This window comes from Hypanus sabinus, chromosome 3 (assembly GCF_030144855.1).
Source record: "Hypanus sabinus isolate sHypSab1 chromosome 3, sHypSab1.hap1, whole genome shotgun sequence".
Lineage (NCBI taxonomy): Eukaryota > Metazoa > Chordata > Chondrichthyes > Myliobatiformes > Dasyatidae > Hypanus > Hypanus sabinus.
The window spans coordinates 27,119,919-27,140,101 of record NC_082708.1 but is presented as its reverse complement, the minus strand read 5'-3'; the positions used below and the strand labels follow the sequence as shown (position 1 = coordinate 27,140,101).

General features: G+C 39.1%; 1 protein-coding gene across 2 annotated transcripts in view; it reads left to right on the top strand.

The window, feature by feature from the left end:
- ppme1 (protein phosphatase methylesterase 1) overlaps positions 1-16,843 on the top strand; it is a 57,523-nt gene extending 40,680 nt beyond the window's left edge. For both annotated transcript variants that reach the window (XM_059963934.1, XM_059963935.1), the window contains 7 exons: positions 1,622-1,687; positions 2,859-3,003; positions 3,328-3,439; positions 3,535-3,579; positions 6,978-7,042; positions 7,769-7,836; positions 14,735-16,843. In XM_059963934.1, the coding sequence (XP_059819917.1) occupies positions 1,622-1,687; positions 2,859-3,003; positions 3,328-3,439; positions 3,535-3,579; positions 6,978-7,042; positions 7,769-7,836; positions 14,735-14,753 (520 nt within the window). In that variant the 3' untranslated portion in view covers positions 14,754-16,843. The remainder of the gene's footprint in view (positions 1-1,621; positions 1,688-2,858; positions 3,004-3,327; positions 3,440-3,534; positions 3,580-6,977; positions 7,043-7,768; positions 7,837-14,734) is intronic.
- The last annotated feature ends 3,340 nt before the right edge of the window (positions 16,844-20,183 follow it).

Here is a 20,183-nt window from a genome sequence, read left to right as displayed (position 1 = left end):
AGCTTGATTCGTCAGTATGTTGAGAAATGACATCAAAGTGTGAGATCGTACATTTTGGAGCTAATTTCTTTGTAGAAAGCATGAAGCAACTGATTTTAAAACTTGTATATTCTATGAGTTTACATAAAACTGACAAATGGTGAATACAAGAGGAGCAGTTAGCTGTGTTGCATTTTCTTGGCATTGCTTAAGGGGCAAAAGGAGGGTTAGAAAAAGTGTATTGGGAATAGTTCATTTAGCCAGGAATAAGATAGAATAATGAAGGTGGTACAGGAATCTGAAGACTTAATTCAGAAACAGCTTCTTCCCCTTCCGCCGTGAATGCAACATTATTCCTTTTTTTGTTTACATTCTTTATTTGTAATTTTATGTCTTTTCACTGCACTGTAGCTGCAAAAAAATGACAATATGTAAGATGGTGATATAAGGTAGTGACAGTTCTGATTTTGTTGAGTGTATTGTTAATGCCACCGGATTAAAAATCTGGAGCTGATGAGGTCAAAGGGCAATATAAAAATTAAAATTTGGGTTAAGAAAAAATCTGGAAGTTAGAAGTTAACATTTGTCAAAGTAGTCTTGAAGTAGTAGGGTAAATGTTAATGGGCCATGTTCTTTAGGATGGTGATCTGGCATCCTTCCTTAATCTGTCACGAATTTTGGTGTCATTTGTGTCTTTTTGAAGAGGCTTACTAAAGCTTCAGTGCAGCTGGATATTAGGGTCCAACTCTGGCCTCTATCTGATGCTGCCATTAATTGTCTTCAAAGAAAAAAGACTGTGCTGCAATAATATATCAGTGCCAAAATTTAAGGTATCTGAAACTTTCTCAATCAGTTGATGCCTCTTCTTTACTAAATTTTCTCATCCCCTTTGAGTTTGACAAGTTATGCTTGATATGTGGTTCCATGTGGTCTACACTTTGCTTAAGTACTTCAAGTATGAAGCTGGGCAGTGAATATCTTAAGATCATTTGTGAAGACAGTGACAATCCATTTTACTGAGAAATTTTGGAAGATTATTCTCTTCCCTTCTTTATTGGGTGATGTTACAGCTGCTGCCCTCACTGAATTCAGTTGATTCGAGATTCTTTGATTAACATGACTTGATAACACAATAAGTAATACAGCATGTATACTGGAATAATTCCAGGATTGATGTAACAGCATTGCTTTGTTTTGGTACCAGTATTTGGTAGTTCCAGGTTGTATTGATAGAAAGTTAAATTGTTGAGATTCTTTCTGATACAGTTTTACTGACAACCCCATCTGCCTGTGCAGGTGGATGTAATAGATTTGCAAGCATTCTTGAGAAAAATGTGGGTATATTATCCCTCAATTCCTCCTAAAAATTGCCTTTCATTGTATCTTGTGGCCTTGCCTTGTTTTTTTACAAATCAGTAATTCTTTGTTTGTGAAGTGCACTTGTATGTTCTGAGGATCTCTACTATATTTTGTTTTCCAAATTCTGAATATATAGCTGATTATTTCACTTCAAGAATTTAATTTTTATTTATGTCTGTTCTTCCTCCAATGCTTTCAAAATACTCAGCTTTTATTAATGTGATATTGTGCAGGTTGTGTATGCTACTTAATAGAAACTATTCTCCAAACTTCTTTTTTGCAGTGTAAAAAGTGGTCAGATAAGAAATCTGGAATCAGCAAGAGTATCTATGCTTGGTCAAATAAAACGGTAATATTACTATTGATTCCCTCACCAATAGATCTGTCTGTTTACAGTCCTTGCAAGAATATAAATTAGTTTCCACATTAGCAGAATTTGGACTATGTAATGTTTTGCCTCTTGAATCCCCATGTTAAAAAAAATCTGAATTTCTTCAAGGAATGGTTTACGTTGATTGAAACCTGTATTTACATAAGGACTTCAATTAGCTAAGAAATCTTAAGGCATTTTAAGTACGTATGGGGGACAACAAATTTTGGACCCTGGTGAAGGCCGAGGAAGGATAGAAGCAGAAGAAAAATCATTTTAATTTTTGGGGATTAAGAGCCAGAGAAGATCAGTGAACACGAGAACAATGGATTAGTGGAATATGGTTGGTGCTTGGTTAACAGCATTCGAGTTGGTTATGGTAAGAGCTGTGAATTTTGAAGGGTTGGAGGCCAGGCAGAAAAGCATTAGAATAGTTGAATTTAGAGAAGACTATCACGTAATGAAGTTTCAACTAGCAGATCGAGTGGTGATGGGTGATTTTGCAGATAAGAAGAATTGGGTCAGAAGCTCATTATCAAGTCATATAAAATACTGAAGTTGTTAAAAACCTAGTTCCCCTTGAGACAGTGTGGAGAGAGGGATGGTCTGTGGAGAAGGTATGGGTTTTCTGTTAAATTTGATTTATTTGTCCATATATCAAACAAATAAACATCAAAAAGAAAATGATGAGATTGAAAGAAAGAAGGTGAGAAGCAGGATATCAATAATTTTAAATGCAGTGGATTTCATGCCTCTGGATACTATTACAAAGAAGGGAATATGCATTAAAGAGGAATGGGGGGAGAGCATGAATTTTAGGGAGCCATGTCTCTAGCCTATACCTTCTCGATGCGCTGTTTGCCCCCTGCTATTTTTCCCTAACAGTTCAAAATAATAACATCTGAGTTATTAAGAAATGGAGCATTCTGTTGAAAAAGGTGGGCAATATAATTGTTCCATCTGTTTCAGAATGGATAGGAAAATACCAGTGATAGCTACAGATGATCACGTAAATTAAGTAACTAAAACATGTACCAACTTTGATAGGTGTTTCCTCTGGATTCTAATTTGGTAAGGCTAATAAGATAGTTCAGTGAGAATGATTAAAATATTGAAAGTCGTGAGGTAATTTTGAATTGATTCCATGCAGATATGAGGAAGATTCCAACACTCCAGGGAGCTCTCAATCTCTCGTAGATACTGCTATTCACGAAGAGGAGGAGGAGGAGGAAGAAGGAGGAGTGGCAAAGAAGGAGAAAAAAATTGAACCAAGTATAAAAGAAGATAAAGCTGAAGTAAGTTAATTTGGATAAAAGTATAAACTAATATTCATTGGTTTATGTTCTTGTTGCAAAAGTCTTTTGCTTATGGATGGTGGGGTAAGGGAATGGGAGAGAAAGTATGTTGTCACTCACTAGTTTTGTTTCTCAGCTGTGTTATGGTAATAGTTAACTACTTAAAATAAATGAAAATGCTGTAAATACTCAGTAGGTTCGGTACTTCCAGCTGGAATCTAGACTTATTTTGTTATGATTGACTGCTTGTTTTCTCCTCTTCCTTAAATCTGTATTGTGTTCTATGGCTGGCTGGTTAAATATGTTGACTATTCTTTGTTTCAGTATACCTGGCGTATCGAACTATCCAGAACTGAGAAGTATTGGGAAGGGTGGTTCAGAGGATTATCCAACCTCTTTCTTAGTTGCCCAGTTCCTAAGCTACTATTACTAGCAGGTACACTCTTCATTGGTTAAATTCTATTTCTTTGTAGAAACTGCTTAAATATCTTTTATGTAATTTCAAAAATCCATTTAAAATCTTTGTTGTAGGTGTCGACAGATTGGATCGAGACCTCACAATTGGTCAAATGCAAGGTAATCCTGTAATGTTTTTGAACATTTTGGAATAATTTCAATAACAGATGTGAGCGTAAATGCTCAGTTGTAAAAATAAATAGCCAATTTACACAATACCTTTTCATAAGGGTTAACGCAAACTATCTTCCTTAATACTCTTTGGACTTTTAATGTGGTAAACCATAAACTTAACAAACAAAAGAATATCTGCAGATGCAGATGAATCCAAGTAACACACACACAATGCTGGAGGAGTTCAGCAGGCTAAGCAGCTTCTGTGGAAAGGAGTACAGTCGATGTTTTGGGCCGAGACCTTTCAGCAGGACTGGAGAAAAAATGAGACAGAGTTAAAAGGTGGGGAAGGGGAGGAAGAAACACAAGGTGATAGGTGAAACTGGGAGTGGGAAGCGGTGAAGTAAAGAGCTGAGAAGTTGATCGGTGAAAGAGATACAGGGCTAGAGCAGGGGGAATCTAATAGAAGAGGGCAGAAGGCCATGGAAGAAAGAAAAGGGGGAGGAGCACCAGAGGGAGGTGATGGGCAGGTAAGGAAATAGAGAGAGGGAAATGGGAATGGGGAAGGGTGGCGGGAGGATGCATTAGGTGAAGTTAAGTTTGAAAAATCGATGGTCATGCCATCAGGTTGGAGGCTACCCAGACTCTACTATAAGGTGTTGCTCCTCCAACCTGAGTGTGACCTCATCATGACAGTAGAAGCAGCGGCCGTGGATTGACATATGGGAATGGAAAGTGGAATTACAAAGGGTGGCTACTTGGAGAGCCCACTTTTTCTACTGGGCAGAGTGTAGGTGCTCTGCAAAGAGGTCTCCCGATCTATGTCGGGTCTCACCGATATGCAGGAGGCCACACAGTGAGTACTGGATGCAGTAGATGACCCCAACAGACTCGCAGGTGATGTGTCACCGCACCTGGAAGAACTGTTTGGGGCCCTGAATAGTAGTGAGGGAGGAGTTATGAGGGCAGATGTAGCACTTGTTCTGTTTGCAAGGATAAGTGTCAGCAGGGAGGTCAGTGGGAAGGGATGAATGGACAAGGAATTTGCATAGGGAGCAATCCCTGAGGAAAGCAGAAAGTCTGGGGGAGTTGGAGGGAAAGATGTGCTTGGTGGTGGGATCCCATTCGAGATGGCTGTCGTTATGAAGAATTATGTGCTGGACACGGAGGCTGATGGGATGGTAGGTGAGGGCAAGAGGAACCCTATCCCGGGTAGGGTGGTGGGAAGATGGGGTAAGGGCAGATGTGCACAAAATGGAGAAGATACATTTGAGGATAGCATTGATAGTGGAGGAAAGGAAGCCCCTTCTATTTTTCTGGAATGAAAAGCCTCATCCTGAGAGCAGATGTGGCAGACAGGAATTGAGAGAAGGGGATGGTAGTTTTATAAGTAACAAGATGGGAAGCTGTAAAGTCCAGGTAGCTGTGAGAGTCAGTGGGTTTATAATAGATAAACCGTCTCCAGAGATAGAGACAGAGATTGGGAAAGGGGAAGGAGGTGTCAGAAATGCACCAGGTAAATATGAGGGCAGGGTGGAAGTTGGAGCAAAGTTGATGAAGCTGATGAGCTCTGCATGGGTGCAAGAAGCAGCACCAATGCAGTTGTCGATGGAGCATAGGAAAAGTGGGGGAGTGACACAGTGTAGGCTTGTAACATAGACTTCCACGTAGCTGACAAAAAAGCAGGTGTTGCTGGGACCCATGCGAGTACCCATGGCTACACCTTTTGTTTGAAGTAAGTGGAAGGAGCTGAAGTAGAAATTATTGAGATGAGAAGTTCTGCTGGACAGAGGTGTGTGGTGGTGGAGGGGAACTGATTGCGTCCAGTGTCCAGAAAAAAGCAGAGAGCTTTGACATCTTCCTGGTGGGGGATAGAGGTGTATAGAGATTGGGCACCTTGGTCATTTTCAATGACAAACTCTGCCCTTCATCAGAGATTTGGCCATCTTCAGCAGAGTTTGTCATCAAAATGTTGGTTATAACCGATACTTGTACCTGGCTGGAAGCCCTCTGGATACTTCCAAGTTCTTGATCATAAGAAGAAATTAAGTATAAACTACTTGTTTTGGTGGAGTGATGCAACAGATAGAGCTGTTTTCTCACAGGTCAGTGACCCATATTCATTCCTGAACTCTGATGCTTTCTGTATGGAGTTTGCATGTTCTCCAAAGTGACTGATTTTCTCCCACATTCCAAAAATATGTACAGGTCAACCTTTTATAATCTGGCACCATTGGAACCTGAGGAGTGCCAGATTAGTGAAAATGCCAAATTACAGAAGGATCACATTAAGCAATAGCTAACTGCCTCATCATAACTTTAAAATACCTTGCAAATCAGTACAAGTTAGATAATAATGAAACAGAAATATTAAATGATTAGAAAGTGCACTTTTAATAAAGTAATATATACTGTACAGGCACAGATAAAATAAAGGGTACAGGTAAATATACAGGAATTAACTTAAACAGAAAAGTTGAGCACTTTAGAAGAGAAAGTGAGATGTTTAATATACCTTCAGGCAAAGTTGCATGTCTGCAAGTGTGGGATTGTCAAGATCATCAACACCCTCATTTTGAAAAATGAGTGAAGCTTCAGGAACTGGTGCTGAAACTGACACAACAGTTTCTTCAAAAACTGTTGATGTTGTTGGCAGCACATCTGGGTGAACAGAAGCAGAAGTCGGAGAAAGGAGGTCTTCTATACATCACATTTCACGCCACTGCCAGGTGGCTGGGGATTCGGCACCGGGCTCTTCCCTCTTCACTCGCAGTTACTGAGGGAATCCTCATTAGTTTCTTTTCCTCCGCTTAGTAATATGCTTAAATTCAGCAGGTCGCCACGTCTGATTTGAGGTTGTAGGCAGAAGAGAATGGAGCGCCAGCCGGGCGACGTCAGAGGGCAGTGTGCGACTGCCAGCAGGCAGATGGGAAGACAGGCCTACCCAGCGTGCACCAGCCTCCCCGCCACTGGTGGGTGAGATGGGCGGGTGCCAGGCAAATGATATTAATAAATGCAGGAAAACAAGCAGGAATCGCCTGTCTCTGCTAACAAGGGTGCGCCATATAGTGGCCTGGGAAATTTGAAATTACAATTGCACGGAAAATTTGAAATCAGTGCCGGATTATCGAAGGAACCGGATTACAGGTAGTCAGATTAGTGAAAGTCGACCTGTATTTTGGTAGGTAGACTGGCAAATTGCTCCTTGTGCTTAGTGCTTGGAAGAATTCTTGGGGAGATATTGAGAACATGGGAAGAATAGGTTGCAGGAAAAATTATTGGAGGAATGGGATTGCTCAGAGTTGGCATAGACTGGATAGTTTTAAGTGACTGTTTCTGCTGTTTAGGAGCATTAATTAATGATGAAATCACTAATGCGCCTCTGTATAATTATTTGTTTAAAGGAAAATTTCAAATGCAAGTTCTACCACAATGTGGCCATGCTGTACATGAAGATGCACCAGACAAAGTAAACAAAGTTTTTTTTGTTGTTCATTATCAGGATTGTTTTAATTCAGTCATGATATTCGTATTTCAACTTGTTCTAAACCAGAATTGAGCCAAAACCAGCAACCAATCAATATTCTCGGGGGTTTTTAAGGATAGACAATCACTTCTAATTGTTGCCTCTTATATAGGAGTATTTTTTAAATTCACTAATGATCAGCTAAAAGGCATTTGGGTGCATGTTATTTTAAACAGCAATCAAATGTACCCACAAGCTGTTCCCTTCATCAATAAAAATTAATTGATTTTTAAAATAACTTTAGATAAATAAACAGAATAGGATTGTAATTTTTGTGAAAAAAAAGTCTCTGATAATATTCAAGATGTCTTAGAATTTTGTTTTGCATAAGATTTAAGATCTATTAAACTTGGAAATGGTACAAGCCTAAAATAAAACCAAGTTTGCCCTCTGTATCAGAGAAGATAAAAATCACTTCATGTTTGAGGACTTTTACAGAGTTTTCAGAGCTGCTGCGCAGGTCTCCAGTATTTTCCAGTTTAGGTTTGTGTATTTTTTTAGAAGTTTTATTTTCTTAAAGTTCCTTTTAGTTTGAAAAGCCAATGTAATTTTAACAAATTTACCATTTGAAACACAGGTTGACTGCAGTGATTTTTTTTCCTTAACTAGAGTTCAAATTTAATAACCCTTGACATCATCAATTTTGTAGTAATAGTAATATTTTTGTAGGTGGCAGAGGCAGTTGCAACGTTCATGATTCGTAATAAGTTTACAGAATCAAAGGGTGACATCCAAAGGTAAGAGTGTTTAACGCATTCTTTTCTGTACTGCATTTGATTGATTACAGCATGAAGACAGATCAATAGATTCATCAGTAAGATGGTGGTGGATCTTATGTCTCGTATAACTTCCTTTCTGATCCTGATAATCATTAGGGTTCAAGAATGCGTTAATGAGAATAATGTCCATTCTACAGTTAGAAACATAGGAAACCTACAGCTCAGTACAGTCCCTTCAACCCACAAATGTTTGCCAAACATGTCCCTACCTTAGAAATTACTAGGCTTACCCATTGCCCTCTATTTTTCTAAGCTCCATGTACCTATCCAAAAGTCTCTTAAAAGACCCTGTCATATCCACCTCCACCACCGTTGCCGGCAGCCCATTCCACGCACTCACCACTCTCTGCGTTTATAAAAACTTAACCCTGACATCTCCGCTGTACCTACTCCCAAATGTGCTTGGGAGTAAACCTGTGCCCTCTTGTGGCAGCTATTCCAGCCCTGGGAAAAAGCCTCTGACTACCCACACGATCGGTGCCTCTTGTCATCTTATGCACCTCTCATCCTCGGTCACTCCAAGGAGAAAAGGCAGAGTTCACTCAACCTGTTTTCATAAGGTATGCTCCCCAACCCAGGCAACATCCTTGTAAATCTCTGTACCCTTTCTATGGCTTCCACATCCTTCCTGTAGTGAGGCGACCAGAACTGAGCACAGTACTCCCAAGTGGGGTCTGACCAGGGTCCTATATAGCTGCAACATTACCTCTTGGCTCCTAAATTCAATTCCATGATTGATGAAGGCCAATACACCGTATGCCTTCTTAACCACAGAGTTAACCTGCGCAGCTGCTTTGAGCATCCAATGGATTCAGACCCCAAGATCCCTCTGATCCTCCACATTGCCAAGAGTCTTACCATTAATACTATATTCTGCCATCATATTTGACCTACCAAAATGAACTGCTTCACACTTAACTGGGTTGAACTCCAGCTGCCACTTCTCAGCTCAGTTTTGCATCCTGTCAATGTCCCACTGCAACCTCTGACAGCCCTCTACACTATCCACAACACCCCCAACCTTTGTATCATCAGCAAACTTACTTACCTAGTGGTCGCCAACCTGTTGATCTTTGAGACTTTCCCAGTAGATCCAGAATTAAAAATGAAAAATAAATACACAAATACTGTTGAGAGATTGTTTCTGGGTTGCAGGGTTTTAGTTCCTTTCTTTCTGCCCAGTGCACATGCATATAGCTCCCCCGCCACACACTACACAGTGTACTTCAGTGGTCCCCAACCACCAGGCCGCAGGGAAATGATACGAGTCAGCTGCACCTTTCCACATTCCCTGTCACGCCCACTGTTGAACTTGAATACACATGAAGTCATTACCCAAGCATGCCAGGGATCACTGGTTGGCCTCGGGTAACTGGTCGGCAGGAAGTGCCATTGCTACTGGCCTGGAGAGCAGACAGATGGTCTGTTTAGTACACTGAATGTTCGTGGGGAGCACAGTGCTAAAATATTTGCAGACGACCTAATTCAGGCTCAGGGTTTCGTAAGTAGCAGAGCAGCTACTGCGTTGCGATCTACTGAAGCAAACTTTTGTCGGCCGATAGATCCTACAAGGGGGTGGGCGCGTCCTAACGCACTCCTCGCTCGGTCAGTCACTCTCTCCAGACTGTTGACTGCTGCAGCCCTGACACGGGGACCTCCGGCCCTTACCTTGTCCTCTCACCCCACTCACAATCAGCTGCACCTGGCCAAGGCGTCTGGTGGCGGGCGGGCGGGTGGGCAGGCAGGAGGCTGCCTAATGAGGCAATGAAGCCTTCAAAACTGCTTCAATACCCTGAGTCTAAGCACCCTGCACTTAAAGACAAATCCGTTGAGTTTTTTCAGCGGGAAAAAAACGCGAGCAAGCAGGACAGCAGCTGAGAGACGAGAGACACGAAAACTAAATTGCGGAATAGACTGGACATAAGGAACCTGCTTCGAGTATCGCTGTATTCCGGTCATGATTAACACCCCCGCAAGCTCCTTCCTGTTAGTCTTATAATCTTCTATATCTCTAACATTACCTAGCTCTCTGAACCTTACACCACGGTTCCTGTACCCTACCATAACTTCCCTGTCTCGTTGGAACTTATCTATGCAGAACTCCACACAAATATCCCCAGAACATTTTGCCACATTTCTTCCATACCTTTCCCTGAGAACATCTGTTCCCAATTTAAGCTTCCAAGTTCCTGCCTGATAGCCTCATAATTCCTCTTACTCCAAATAAATGCTTTTCCAACTTGTCTGTTCCTATCTCTCTCCAATGCTATTGTAAAGGAGTTGGGAATTATGATCACTATCTCCAAAATGCTCTCCCGCTGAGAGATCTGACACCTGACCAAGTTCATTTCCCAATACCAGATCAAGTACTGTCTCTCCTGTTGTAGGTTTATTTACATATTGTGTCAAGAAACCTTCCTGAACACACCTAACAAACTCCACCCCATCTAAACCCCTTGCTCTAGGGAGATTCCAATTGATATTTGGGAAATTAAAATCTCCCACCACGACAAATCTGGGTTTTTTTTTGATTTACAAATTCTTTAATATTTCTGTATTCACATAATTTATGACTCCACTTCATAAATAGTATCAGTGTAAGCTTTTTTTGTTATTTCCTTCCTCTTTATCTCTTTGATTATGATAATCTTGTGCTCACTCCTATCTCACTAAGCTGCAAACACGGTCTGGTAACTTGCTTTCCAGCAACCTTGCAATGTCATAATGAAACCTAAAAATTCACCATTCATCTTCTCTGCAGGAGTTCTGAATAAGCCTACTTCCCAGTTTCTGCTCATTATGATGTGCTATAATTAGAAAATATAATATGAGCTATATTGCATCTTCCCTATTGCCTTTATATATTTATCCCATTATTTTTATAACCAAATGCCTAAATCATTGTGCAAGGGGCCCCTGAATGAGCTTTATTTGTATAGGTAGTCCCCGAGTTACGAACGTCCAACTTACAGACAACTCGTACTTACAAACCGAGGAAGGAGAACACCGTCCACCATTTTATGTTGTTGCTGTTGTCACTGTGTTGAGTGTTTAACTTTGTATTTGGCTTAAATTTTTCTTAGTAAGATTCACCCTGACCCCGCCCCCCACCCCGTCCAGTCAGCTGGTGGCACAGTCAGATCAGCACCGGGCTAGAGAAAACGGAGGTTCCCGAGTTCGATTTGGTGACAGACCGGTCCCATGCCGGGTTGATATCGAGCTCACAACTCGACCTTGTAAAAAAAACACTGCCACCTCCAGTTTAAATTCCCATGCGGAATATTGTGGAGGATCAAATACCCAAACTCAGCACAGCCCCCACTTGTCCCATTTAACCTGTCTCAGTGCAGTGCATTTTAGCACCCGGGGAATCAGTGCTGTGGTCGTTAGAACCCAGCGGAGCTCAGGAGCCGGTGCAGGCTGGGACCTGCCACCCGCAGTGTTTCTGCTCCATTGACGGGAAGCGATCGCGATTGAAAATAAAGTGGAAATAATAAAGCGTTTGGAAAGAGGTGAAACGCCATCAGTCATTGGAAAAGCGTTGGTCAACGATTGGAACAATTTTAAAGGATAACGGATAAAGTGAGAATAACAGAGCACGTGAAACCCCCTGCCCTGATGAAAGCTACAATTATTACTAAGCAACTCAGTGGTTTAATTATTGGAATACATACATTTCTTAAGTGTTTTATATGCATAGAAAGGTAAAATATATACTAAGACAAACGTTTGACTAACTGACACTAGCTAATACCGGATGTACTTGTTCTGACTTCCGTACAAATCCGACTTAAAGACAGACTCAGGAACGGAACTCATACGTAACCTGGGGACTGCCTGTACATGCGGTGCCTATAAAATTTATTCAACTCCCTCCCGAAGTTTTCATTTATTAATATTTTACAACATTGAATCATTGTGGATTTAATTTGGTTTTTGTTTTTAACACTGACACAATACGGTATTTTTCTGTTAATCAAAGTGAAAACAAATTTCTGCAAATTGGTCTATATTTATTATGAATAATTGATTGCATAATTACTCACCCACTTCAAGTCTAGGCAACCGTGGCTAACAAGGGAAGTTAAGGACTGCGTAAAAACAAGATAAAATCATATGGCATTACAGGAAAAATGCTGACATGGAGTGGAATGGCTAATAGGCAGGAGGCAGTGAGTGGGAATAAAGGGCGTCTCTTCTGGGTGGCTGCTCGTGACTAGTGGTGTTTTTCAGGGGTCAGCATTGGGACTGCTACTTTTCACATTGTTTATCAATGATTTAGATAACAGAATTGATGACTGTGGCAAAGTTTGCAAATGATACAAAGATAGGCGGAGGGGTAGATAGTGCTGAGGAAGCAATGCGATTGCAGTAGGACAGACAAATTGGAAAAATAGGCAAAAAATTGACAGAAGGAATATAGTGTTGGAAAATGTATGGTAATGCATATTGGCAGAAGGAACAATACTGTGGACTATAATCTAAATGGGGAGAAGGTTCAAACATCATATGTACAAAGGGACTTAGGAGTCCTTGTGCAAGAAGTCAGTTAATTTACAGGTTGAGTCTGTAGTAAAGAAGGCAAATGCAATGTTGGCATTTATTTCAAGGGGAGTAGAATATAAGATCAAGGAGATAATGCTGAGCCTTTATAAGACACTAGTCAGGCCACACTTGGAGTATTGTCAACAGTTTTGGGCCTCATATCTCAGGAAGGATGTGTTGTCATTGGAGAGAGTCCAGAGGAGATTCACGAGGATCATTTTGGGACTGAAGGGGTTAAGGAGCTTTTTTGAGGAGCTTTTGGCAGCTTTGGGCCTGTACTCACTGGAATTTAGAAGAGGGGGGGGGGGTCACATTGAAACCTACCAAATGCTTAAATGACTAGATAGGGTGGATGTGGAGATATTGTTTCCTATGGTGCAGCTCTCCAAAACTAAAGGGCACAGCTTCAAAATTGAGGTGTGACCTTTTAGATCAGAGGTAAGGAAGAACTTTATTTAGCTAGTGAGTAGTGAATCTGTACAATGCTGTGCCACAGACTACAGTGGAAGCCAAGTCTGTGGGTACATTTAAGGTGAAAATTGATAGTTTCCTGATCAGTCAGGACATCAAAGGATATGGCAAGAAGGCAGGTGTATAGGGTTGAGTGGGATTCGGGATCAGGCACGATGGAATGGCAGAACAGACTCAGTGGGCTAAATAGCCTAATTCAGCTCCTGTGTCTTGTGGTATTACCATAGATAGAGTTCAAACAATCAATGTTCTTATTAAAAAAATTTAATATAGTCAGTGGGAACCAAATATAGCATGGAACTAGTAACATGTTTGTCTAACTTAAAAGACATTTGTTTTTTTTAAGTAAACCAGCCAAGGAGATAAAGCTGTCAGGCATTTGACTGTCTCTGAGGCTTCAAAATAGTTTTACATCTTAAATTAATTTAACCTTATTCAGTTGCTTCTCAGAGTTTACATTTTTTTCTTTGTTCTTTTTGTATTTGAGCTCTAATATTCATTGAAGTAATTGGTCTGAGGCAGGATTGCAACCTCATGGATAGGAACCCCTCTAAAGTTCTCCCACATGTGAATTTTATTTTCAGATAGTTTATGTGTATAAAAATATTATTTAAAGTGACGTGCATGTACTGGTAATTGTACACAAAAAATGTAATTTTCTTTCCTCTGGCAAGCTGCTCCAGGGTGCTTTTTCCAAGAGCGTTCTCCAACCACAGAAAGGATGGTGCTCGTTAATGAAAGCTATGCCTTGGGTTTTCCACATGGTAAACATTTCAAGGCTGGAGATTTTCTATACAGCTTGTAAACAGTAATTATAATTTGACTAATTCGGTCTTCAGCCCTAGTGCCATTGTTTAAATATAGAAAAAAGGGTTAATATTTTTATCTTCATTCATGTGATGTATCACTGGCAAATTGTTGCTGACTTCTAATTGGCCATGAACCAAGAAGACAGTTGAGTCAACAACATTTATAGGTCAGAATCATGTATACATCAGATGGGATAAAGATATTAAACTTCCTTCCCTTAAGGACTTTAGTATATGCAGTCTAGTTTAATGAGTACCATTATAGAGAGCTTACCATTTCTGATTATGTTGGCCTTTTAACCTTCTCCACGATCAATCTAAACCTTCCTTCCCACATAGCTCTTCATTTTTCTTTCACCCATGTGCTTAATGTTCCTAATGAATCTGCCTCTACCACCTCCCCGATACTTGTGCCTCTCCATGCACATTCCATGCATTTGTGACTGCAGTTTTGAGAGATTTATAAATGTTGATCCCAAAATCCCTCTGTCTTCCACACTGCCTAGAATGTGCCATTAACTTTGTAGTGCCTTCAAATTTGACCTTCCTAAGTGAATCACTTCACTCTTTTCCGGATTGAACTCCCATCTGCTATTGTCAACTCTGCATCCTATCAATGTCCCATTGTAATCTACAGCAACCTTCTACACCATCCACAACACCACCAACCTTCATGTTATCTGCAAACTTCCTAATCCACCCTTCTTCCTCATCCAATTCATTTATAAAAATTACAAAGAGCAGGGTACCAGGACAGATCACTGTGGAGCACCACTGGTCACTGACCTCCACGTATTTACTTAAATATTTGAATTTAAATTTGCATACTTTTGTGATTGTACTCAAATTATATTTCCAGATCAGCCCTCTGGCCTCTCAATGTTAGCTCTATAATTTAATCACAATGGTAGCACTCCCTGAATTATACCTTATTTGTGCATGGATAATGTTGCTGACTCATTAGAGTATCTTGTTGCTTGTACATTAACAGTAAACTTGAGATGGTTTCCATGTCTTTTTCTCTGTTTCAGCATTTATCCCGGTTTTTAATAGATTCAACAGCCTTCAGATTCAACTTTGACTGCACAAAGCTGCACCAGGGGCCACTGTGATGTATCCACATATTGCCATCCATGTAATCTGTAATACAGTGAAGCTGGGACAACAGAACTCTGCATTCCTCCTCCACTCCACTATTAGCTTGTGTTCATTGATAGAATCTGGAGCTGCACAATGGCTCAAAAGTACAACCTGTTTGTGATTCGAAGATTTAAACTATTAAAAGGGGATTGCTTATTCAGATAGTGTATCTTTTCTTCTTGCGCATATTCTGCTTTAGATCCTGGAAGTATTTCCTTTTGTACTGTTGGTTAAAGATGTAAGATGTGCTTTGGAGCTATGTGTTTGAGATAGTAATTCCTGTGGTTAAATTTGAGTGTGGTTTAAAATTGAGTTCATTATTTCTTTAGTGAAGTATTTCCAAAGTCAGAAATCAAAGGAATAAAATAAAACAGAAATACAAGTGCAGTATGTAAGACAACTCAACCAAATATAATAAGCTGCTGGATATTGTTTTGCAATTGTAGCCATCAGAATGCAAATACTCTTACTGAGACTTAAATCTGATTTAAAGTGACTTTAGAATGTGCTTCTGGGATCAAGCTTTATTGGCCTTAATTGTTGAGAAACAAATGATTTTGCACATGTTTTGATTTCTTTTGTGATGAGATAAAATGTTTATTTAAACTAGTTTAATCGAAACTGTTTATTTTGAAATGTGTTTAAATCATAATTACACTATTGTCTTAAGATGTTGGCAAAATACAAGTTATACTGCAGTTTATTCAATAGTGTGCATTGTATTCATCAGGAGTAATCTCTGCATGAGGATGTTTGCTAGTTCTGTACAGCATTCAGAATCACAAGAGATTTTAAAATAAATTTAGTACAGTTATATATTTGGAAAGAGTTATCAGATCCCATGAGCTGCCTAAGCATTTTCTCCAACCCACTTCAATACGAGGCTGGACTTATTGTACCAAGTGTGGAAGTGTAAGGGATATAACAAAACTCTCAGGTGACCTGGAATAGCTCGACTTTCATGTACAAAACTGCTCTACATCAAAACAGATTGCAGAAGCAGAAGCAGAAGCTAAAACACTGCAAATGCTAGTGATAATAGTGTCTGCTGCAAGTCAGGCAACATCTAGGTGAAATGTCTTTGTATAACTGGAACATTGCACAGCTGCATGTGAACATTGGTATGGGCAGTAACATCAATAAATGATAATTTAGCTTCCTTTAGAAAGATTTCTAAAACAGTGATCTCCTGCTTACAAATCTAATAAATTGTTATGCAAAGTCAGTGTTCTATTGTACCTGAAGGAAACGATAGAGAGGGAGATATGAGGCTTCGGGTTGAACTCCTTGGATTCAAGCTCCCATTCTCGATTCTAAAATTACCTCAGTTATATGGAAAATGACTTTGTTTGTCCAAGATTCTTTGGCTCTTCAATGTACAAATTGTAGCCTAATACCCAATTTTGGACTCCTCCAAATTTTAATTGAAACTGGGCAGAACATCCACCATCTACATTTTCAGGTTCTCCGTTTCTACTGCAGCTCAACCAGCTGTTTTAAAGCACATCCTCCTGACACACATTTTTCAATGTAGTACTCTATTTAACATACAATCCCTTTTTGTATTTTATGCAAAAACAGAAGGGATAAGTACAATGCTGACTTGTCTCAGAATAAGTTAATAGAGGATGAGAGACCATTTGAGCATGTTTAATATCTTTCCAGAAATGCCCTATGGTGCCTAATTGATTCTTAAATGCTTCCATGCTTTCTGCTTCTTTCCCTTTTTCTCTGGAAGTTTAGCTCTGTGTTTAGACTGATGAGAAGTCACAACATTTAACATTTTCTCTATCCATAGACGCTGCCTGTCTTGTAGAAAGTTTAAGTTTTTAGTTATGTATTCTTAACCTTGTGAAGATGAATAGGCCCTTCTGTTGTCAGTTCCAGGTTAGCCTTTAACAAACTTAACATGTGACCCCCCCCCCATACTCAAAATTTATATTTTTAACAATTTTCAACTTTTTAAATACTCTTTTGATGTTTCTGTTCAAGTCTGACAACCCCAAAGCTATTTAACTCCCACTATTGATTTTGCTAATGGTGAATGAAGCATGTTTCCTACAAATTATTAGCACAAGTTATATATTTTTTGAAATAAAAGGAAAATTATATTTTGCAAATTTGAGAGTGAATTATGTAGACTGACTTCAGGGAGGTAAGAAATGGGTCTCTTTCTAAAATTTGATTTTTTTAGTTCAACTTGTAATGTTTTAATGAAGTTTGATTTAACTTGGCACGAATAATTAGAAACAAACTGCCCAGTTTTTTTTTCTTTGCTGTATTATTAATCTATTTGTTAAATTCAGATGCAGTTTTGTTTTAATCATTATGGAGCTCAGTTTCAAGACCATGAATCAAATCCCAGATCTGTTCTTAAAAATCTGATGTGCTAGTTTGCAGTGATTTTTGTGTTTGAAGAATAGTTCATTAATAACAAAGCATTTTCTGAGAGGTGATTTATTTTGTGAATTGAAGTTTGTGGACCTTCAGGCTTCAACAATGTCATGCCTTGTATTGTTTTCATTTAGCCATTTCTTACTCTCATGTACCTCTACCTGTCAAATTGTGAATGAATATCAGAGATAACAAAGAAGAGAAAAGGTACAGTGTGCTGAAATTAACAGATTAGTACAGAATATATGTAAAGCTTTAGCTTTTAAGTTCTTTAAATGTGACTGCTAAAATCTATCTTTGTTCCTGAAACAAACACACAATGCCTGTGGACAGATATTCAAAAGTACACTTGGAATTTATTTTGGAACACATGGACAAAGTTGAGCTCAAGATGGAATGTGTTCAAAGAAGTAAATTATTAATGTGACACTTGATCCTGTATGTTTAACTGAATGTTCCTTGAAAAGTGTATGAGGATTTTTCAAAAACTAGGTTTAGAGAGCAACTTCTTAGCATCAAAATTTCTTGCCACTGAGATAGAAAAAGAATCAAATTCTAAAATTTGAATTAAAATTCTAAGTGTAAATCTACAAGTTTTTTAAAAAAAATCCCAACCAGGTTAGATTTACACTTCCCTGTAGTTTAGAATTTGATTTGTTTTCTGTCTCAGTGGCAGGAAGTGTCTGAACACGTTTGAAGTTGGCTGAATTATATTGTGCTCACTGAATCTGTATTTTCTCAGGTCTTTGTTTCTGAATGTCCAATGCATTATGTACCCTGCTTTAGTTCCTTGTGTTGGTGATAAAAACTAGATGTACAAATGATCAATGACTGAAGTAGGAACATCTTGATAACAACTGCCCTCAGCATGCATTTCTGATTTGGAAGACTGCAATCAGAAATAATAGCTGAGAGCATTTCTTTCGCCTTGTAGGCAAATGCATAATGCTTGAAGTAGCCAGAGTGATTTAAGCAGCATCCAAATTGCTCTGCAGACAATACAATCAGGCACGTTAGCATGCATGGAACTCTGTTAGATAGGATTGTATGCTTAACATACCGGCATTGATTCACATCTTAGTGGTATGAGTAACAATGTGGTTGTCAAGGTGAATATAATCCTTTTTTGTGAATTTGTCTGAATGGGGTTGTTCAGAGGTGACTTTGTAACTTCAATCCCATTGAGCCAGCCAGTATTTTTGTTCAATCGTTTACAAGTGTCTTTTTATCATCTGTCATCTAAACAAAAATGACTGAAACAGTTAAATGTGTGCTCTAATTTTTTGACTTGGACACACTTTTTCATTTTTCCTAAAATGTTGGCTGATGGCAAATCACGTAATGAATCACAAACTTACCGTTATGATGGTCTCAATAAAGAGCAGAGGTTGCTATTAAAAATCATAAAAGATTCACTCATAAGTAAGCATTAGTACTGAATTGTAAAACAATCTCAATACCATATAGTTTTAATAGACATTTTGAATAAGAATTTTCACATTTCTACCCAGAAAATTATATTTCCAAGAATTTAAATAATTGCTGGATTTAATTCATTCTGTTTCTTGAGAAGAAATGTATGAAACCAATGGCTAAAATAAATGTGTTTTTCACTTGCACTCCAGCGACATGTTAAATAATTGAATTTGTAGTTAGGAGTGAAACTATTGTGAAACTTTATTTGCTAATTTAATTGAACTTGCTGTAATGATTATGCAAGGAATAAATTCAATACCAGAGTGTTAAATATTTGAATTCTTTACTGAAAATGACAACTAACTTTAAACATTTCAGAATTATTTAGTTGGCCACTAGATGGGGCATTACACCAGACTAATGTAAGCACCTGCGTGCAGTCCACAAGAATAACCCACACTTTTGTTGCCCACCAGCGCCGGCAGCCCATTCCATGCACTCACCACTCTCTGCGTTTTTTTAAAAAAAAATAACTTGCCCCTGGCATCTCCTCTGTACCGACAAGCACCTTAAACTTGTACCCTCATGTGGCAGCCATTTCAGCCCTGGGGAGAAATGCCTCTGACTTTCCACGAGGTCAATGCCTCTCATCCTCTGTTGCTCAAGGAGAAAAGGCTGCGTTCACTCAACCTATTTTCATAAGGCATGCTCCTCTGCACCCTTCCTATGGTTTCCACAACCTTCCTTTAGTGAGGCAACTGGAATTCAGTACTGCAAGTGGGGTCTGACCAGGGTCCTATATAGCTGCAACATTATCTCTCGGCTCTTAAACTCAATCCCACGATTGATGAAGGCCAATGCACCGTTTGCCTTCTTAATTACAATCTTCAGAAATATTAATCCAAAAAGTTAAATTTTCAAGCCCAGTGTAAGAAGGAAAGTAATAGTGAACTCAAGTCAAAGAAACCAAAAGACAAAGCCTGCAAACAGATTGGTTAATAAATAAAATAATGGCAAAATGCACTCTCAATTACCCACTAGGAATTTGTTTTAATTTTTTGTGAGACAGTTTTTGGATTCACTTATTGTCAAATCTCTATCTTCCTGCCAGGGCTTATATCAGATACCATGCACTAATGTTTGTAAGTCATTCATGCTCCTGTGCTCAATCTTTCTCGCTGAAGAAGTGAATGTACCACTTACTTCCTGGCCAGTATGCATTAGCTGCATGAACTGATGCATAAGGACATCTTGATCTTGCTGTACCACCACCTTTCCTAATCTATCCCTTTTCAAATATTCCCTTTCAGATTTTGCTACATTAATTCTGTGCCTGGTTTTGCATTTATCTACTTACGTAACCTGCCAATATAACTCTGAGACCTCTCTGCATCGTCTTCACAGCTTTCTAATCACCTTTTATGTACAGACATGGATAGATTATGTTCAAGTCCCTCAACTAAATCATTGTTGCATTGACTAACTGTTATGCAAGTACTGAGTTCTGCTGTATTCCATTAGTCACTGCCA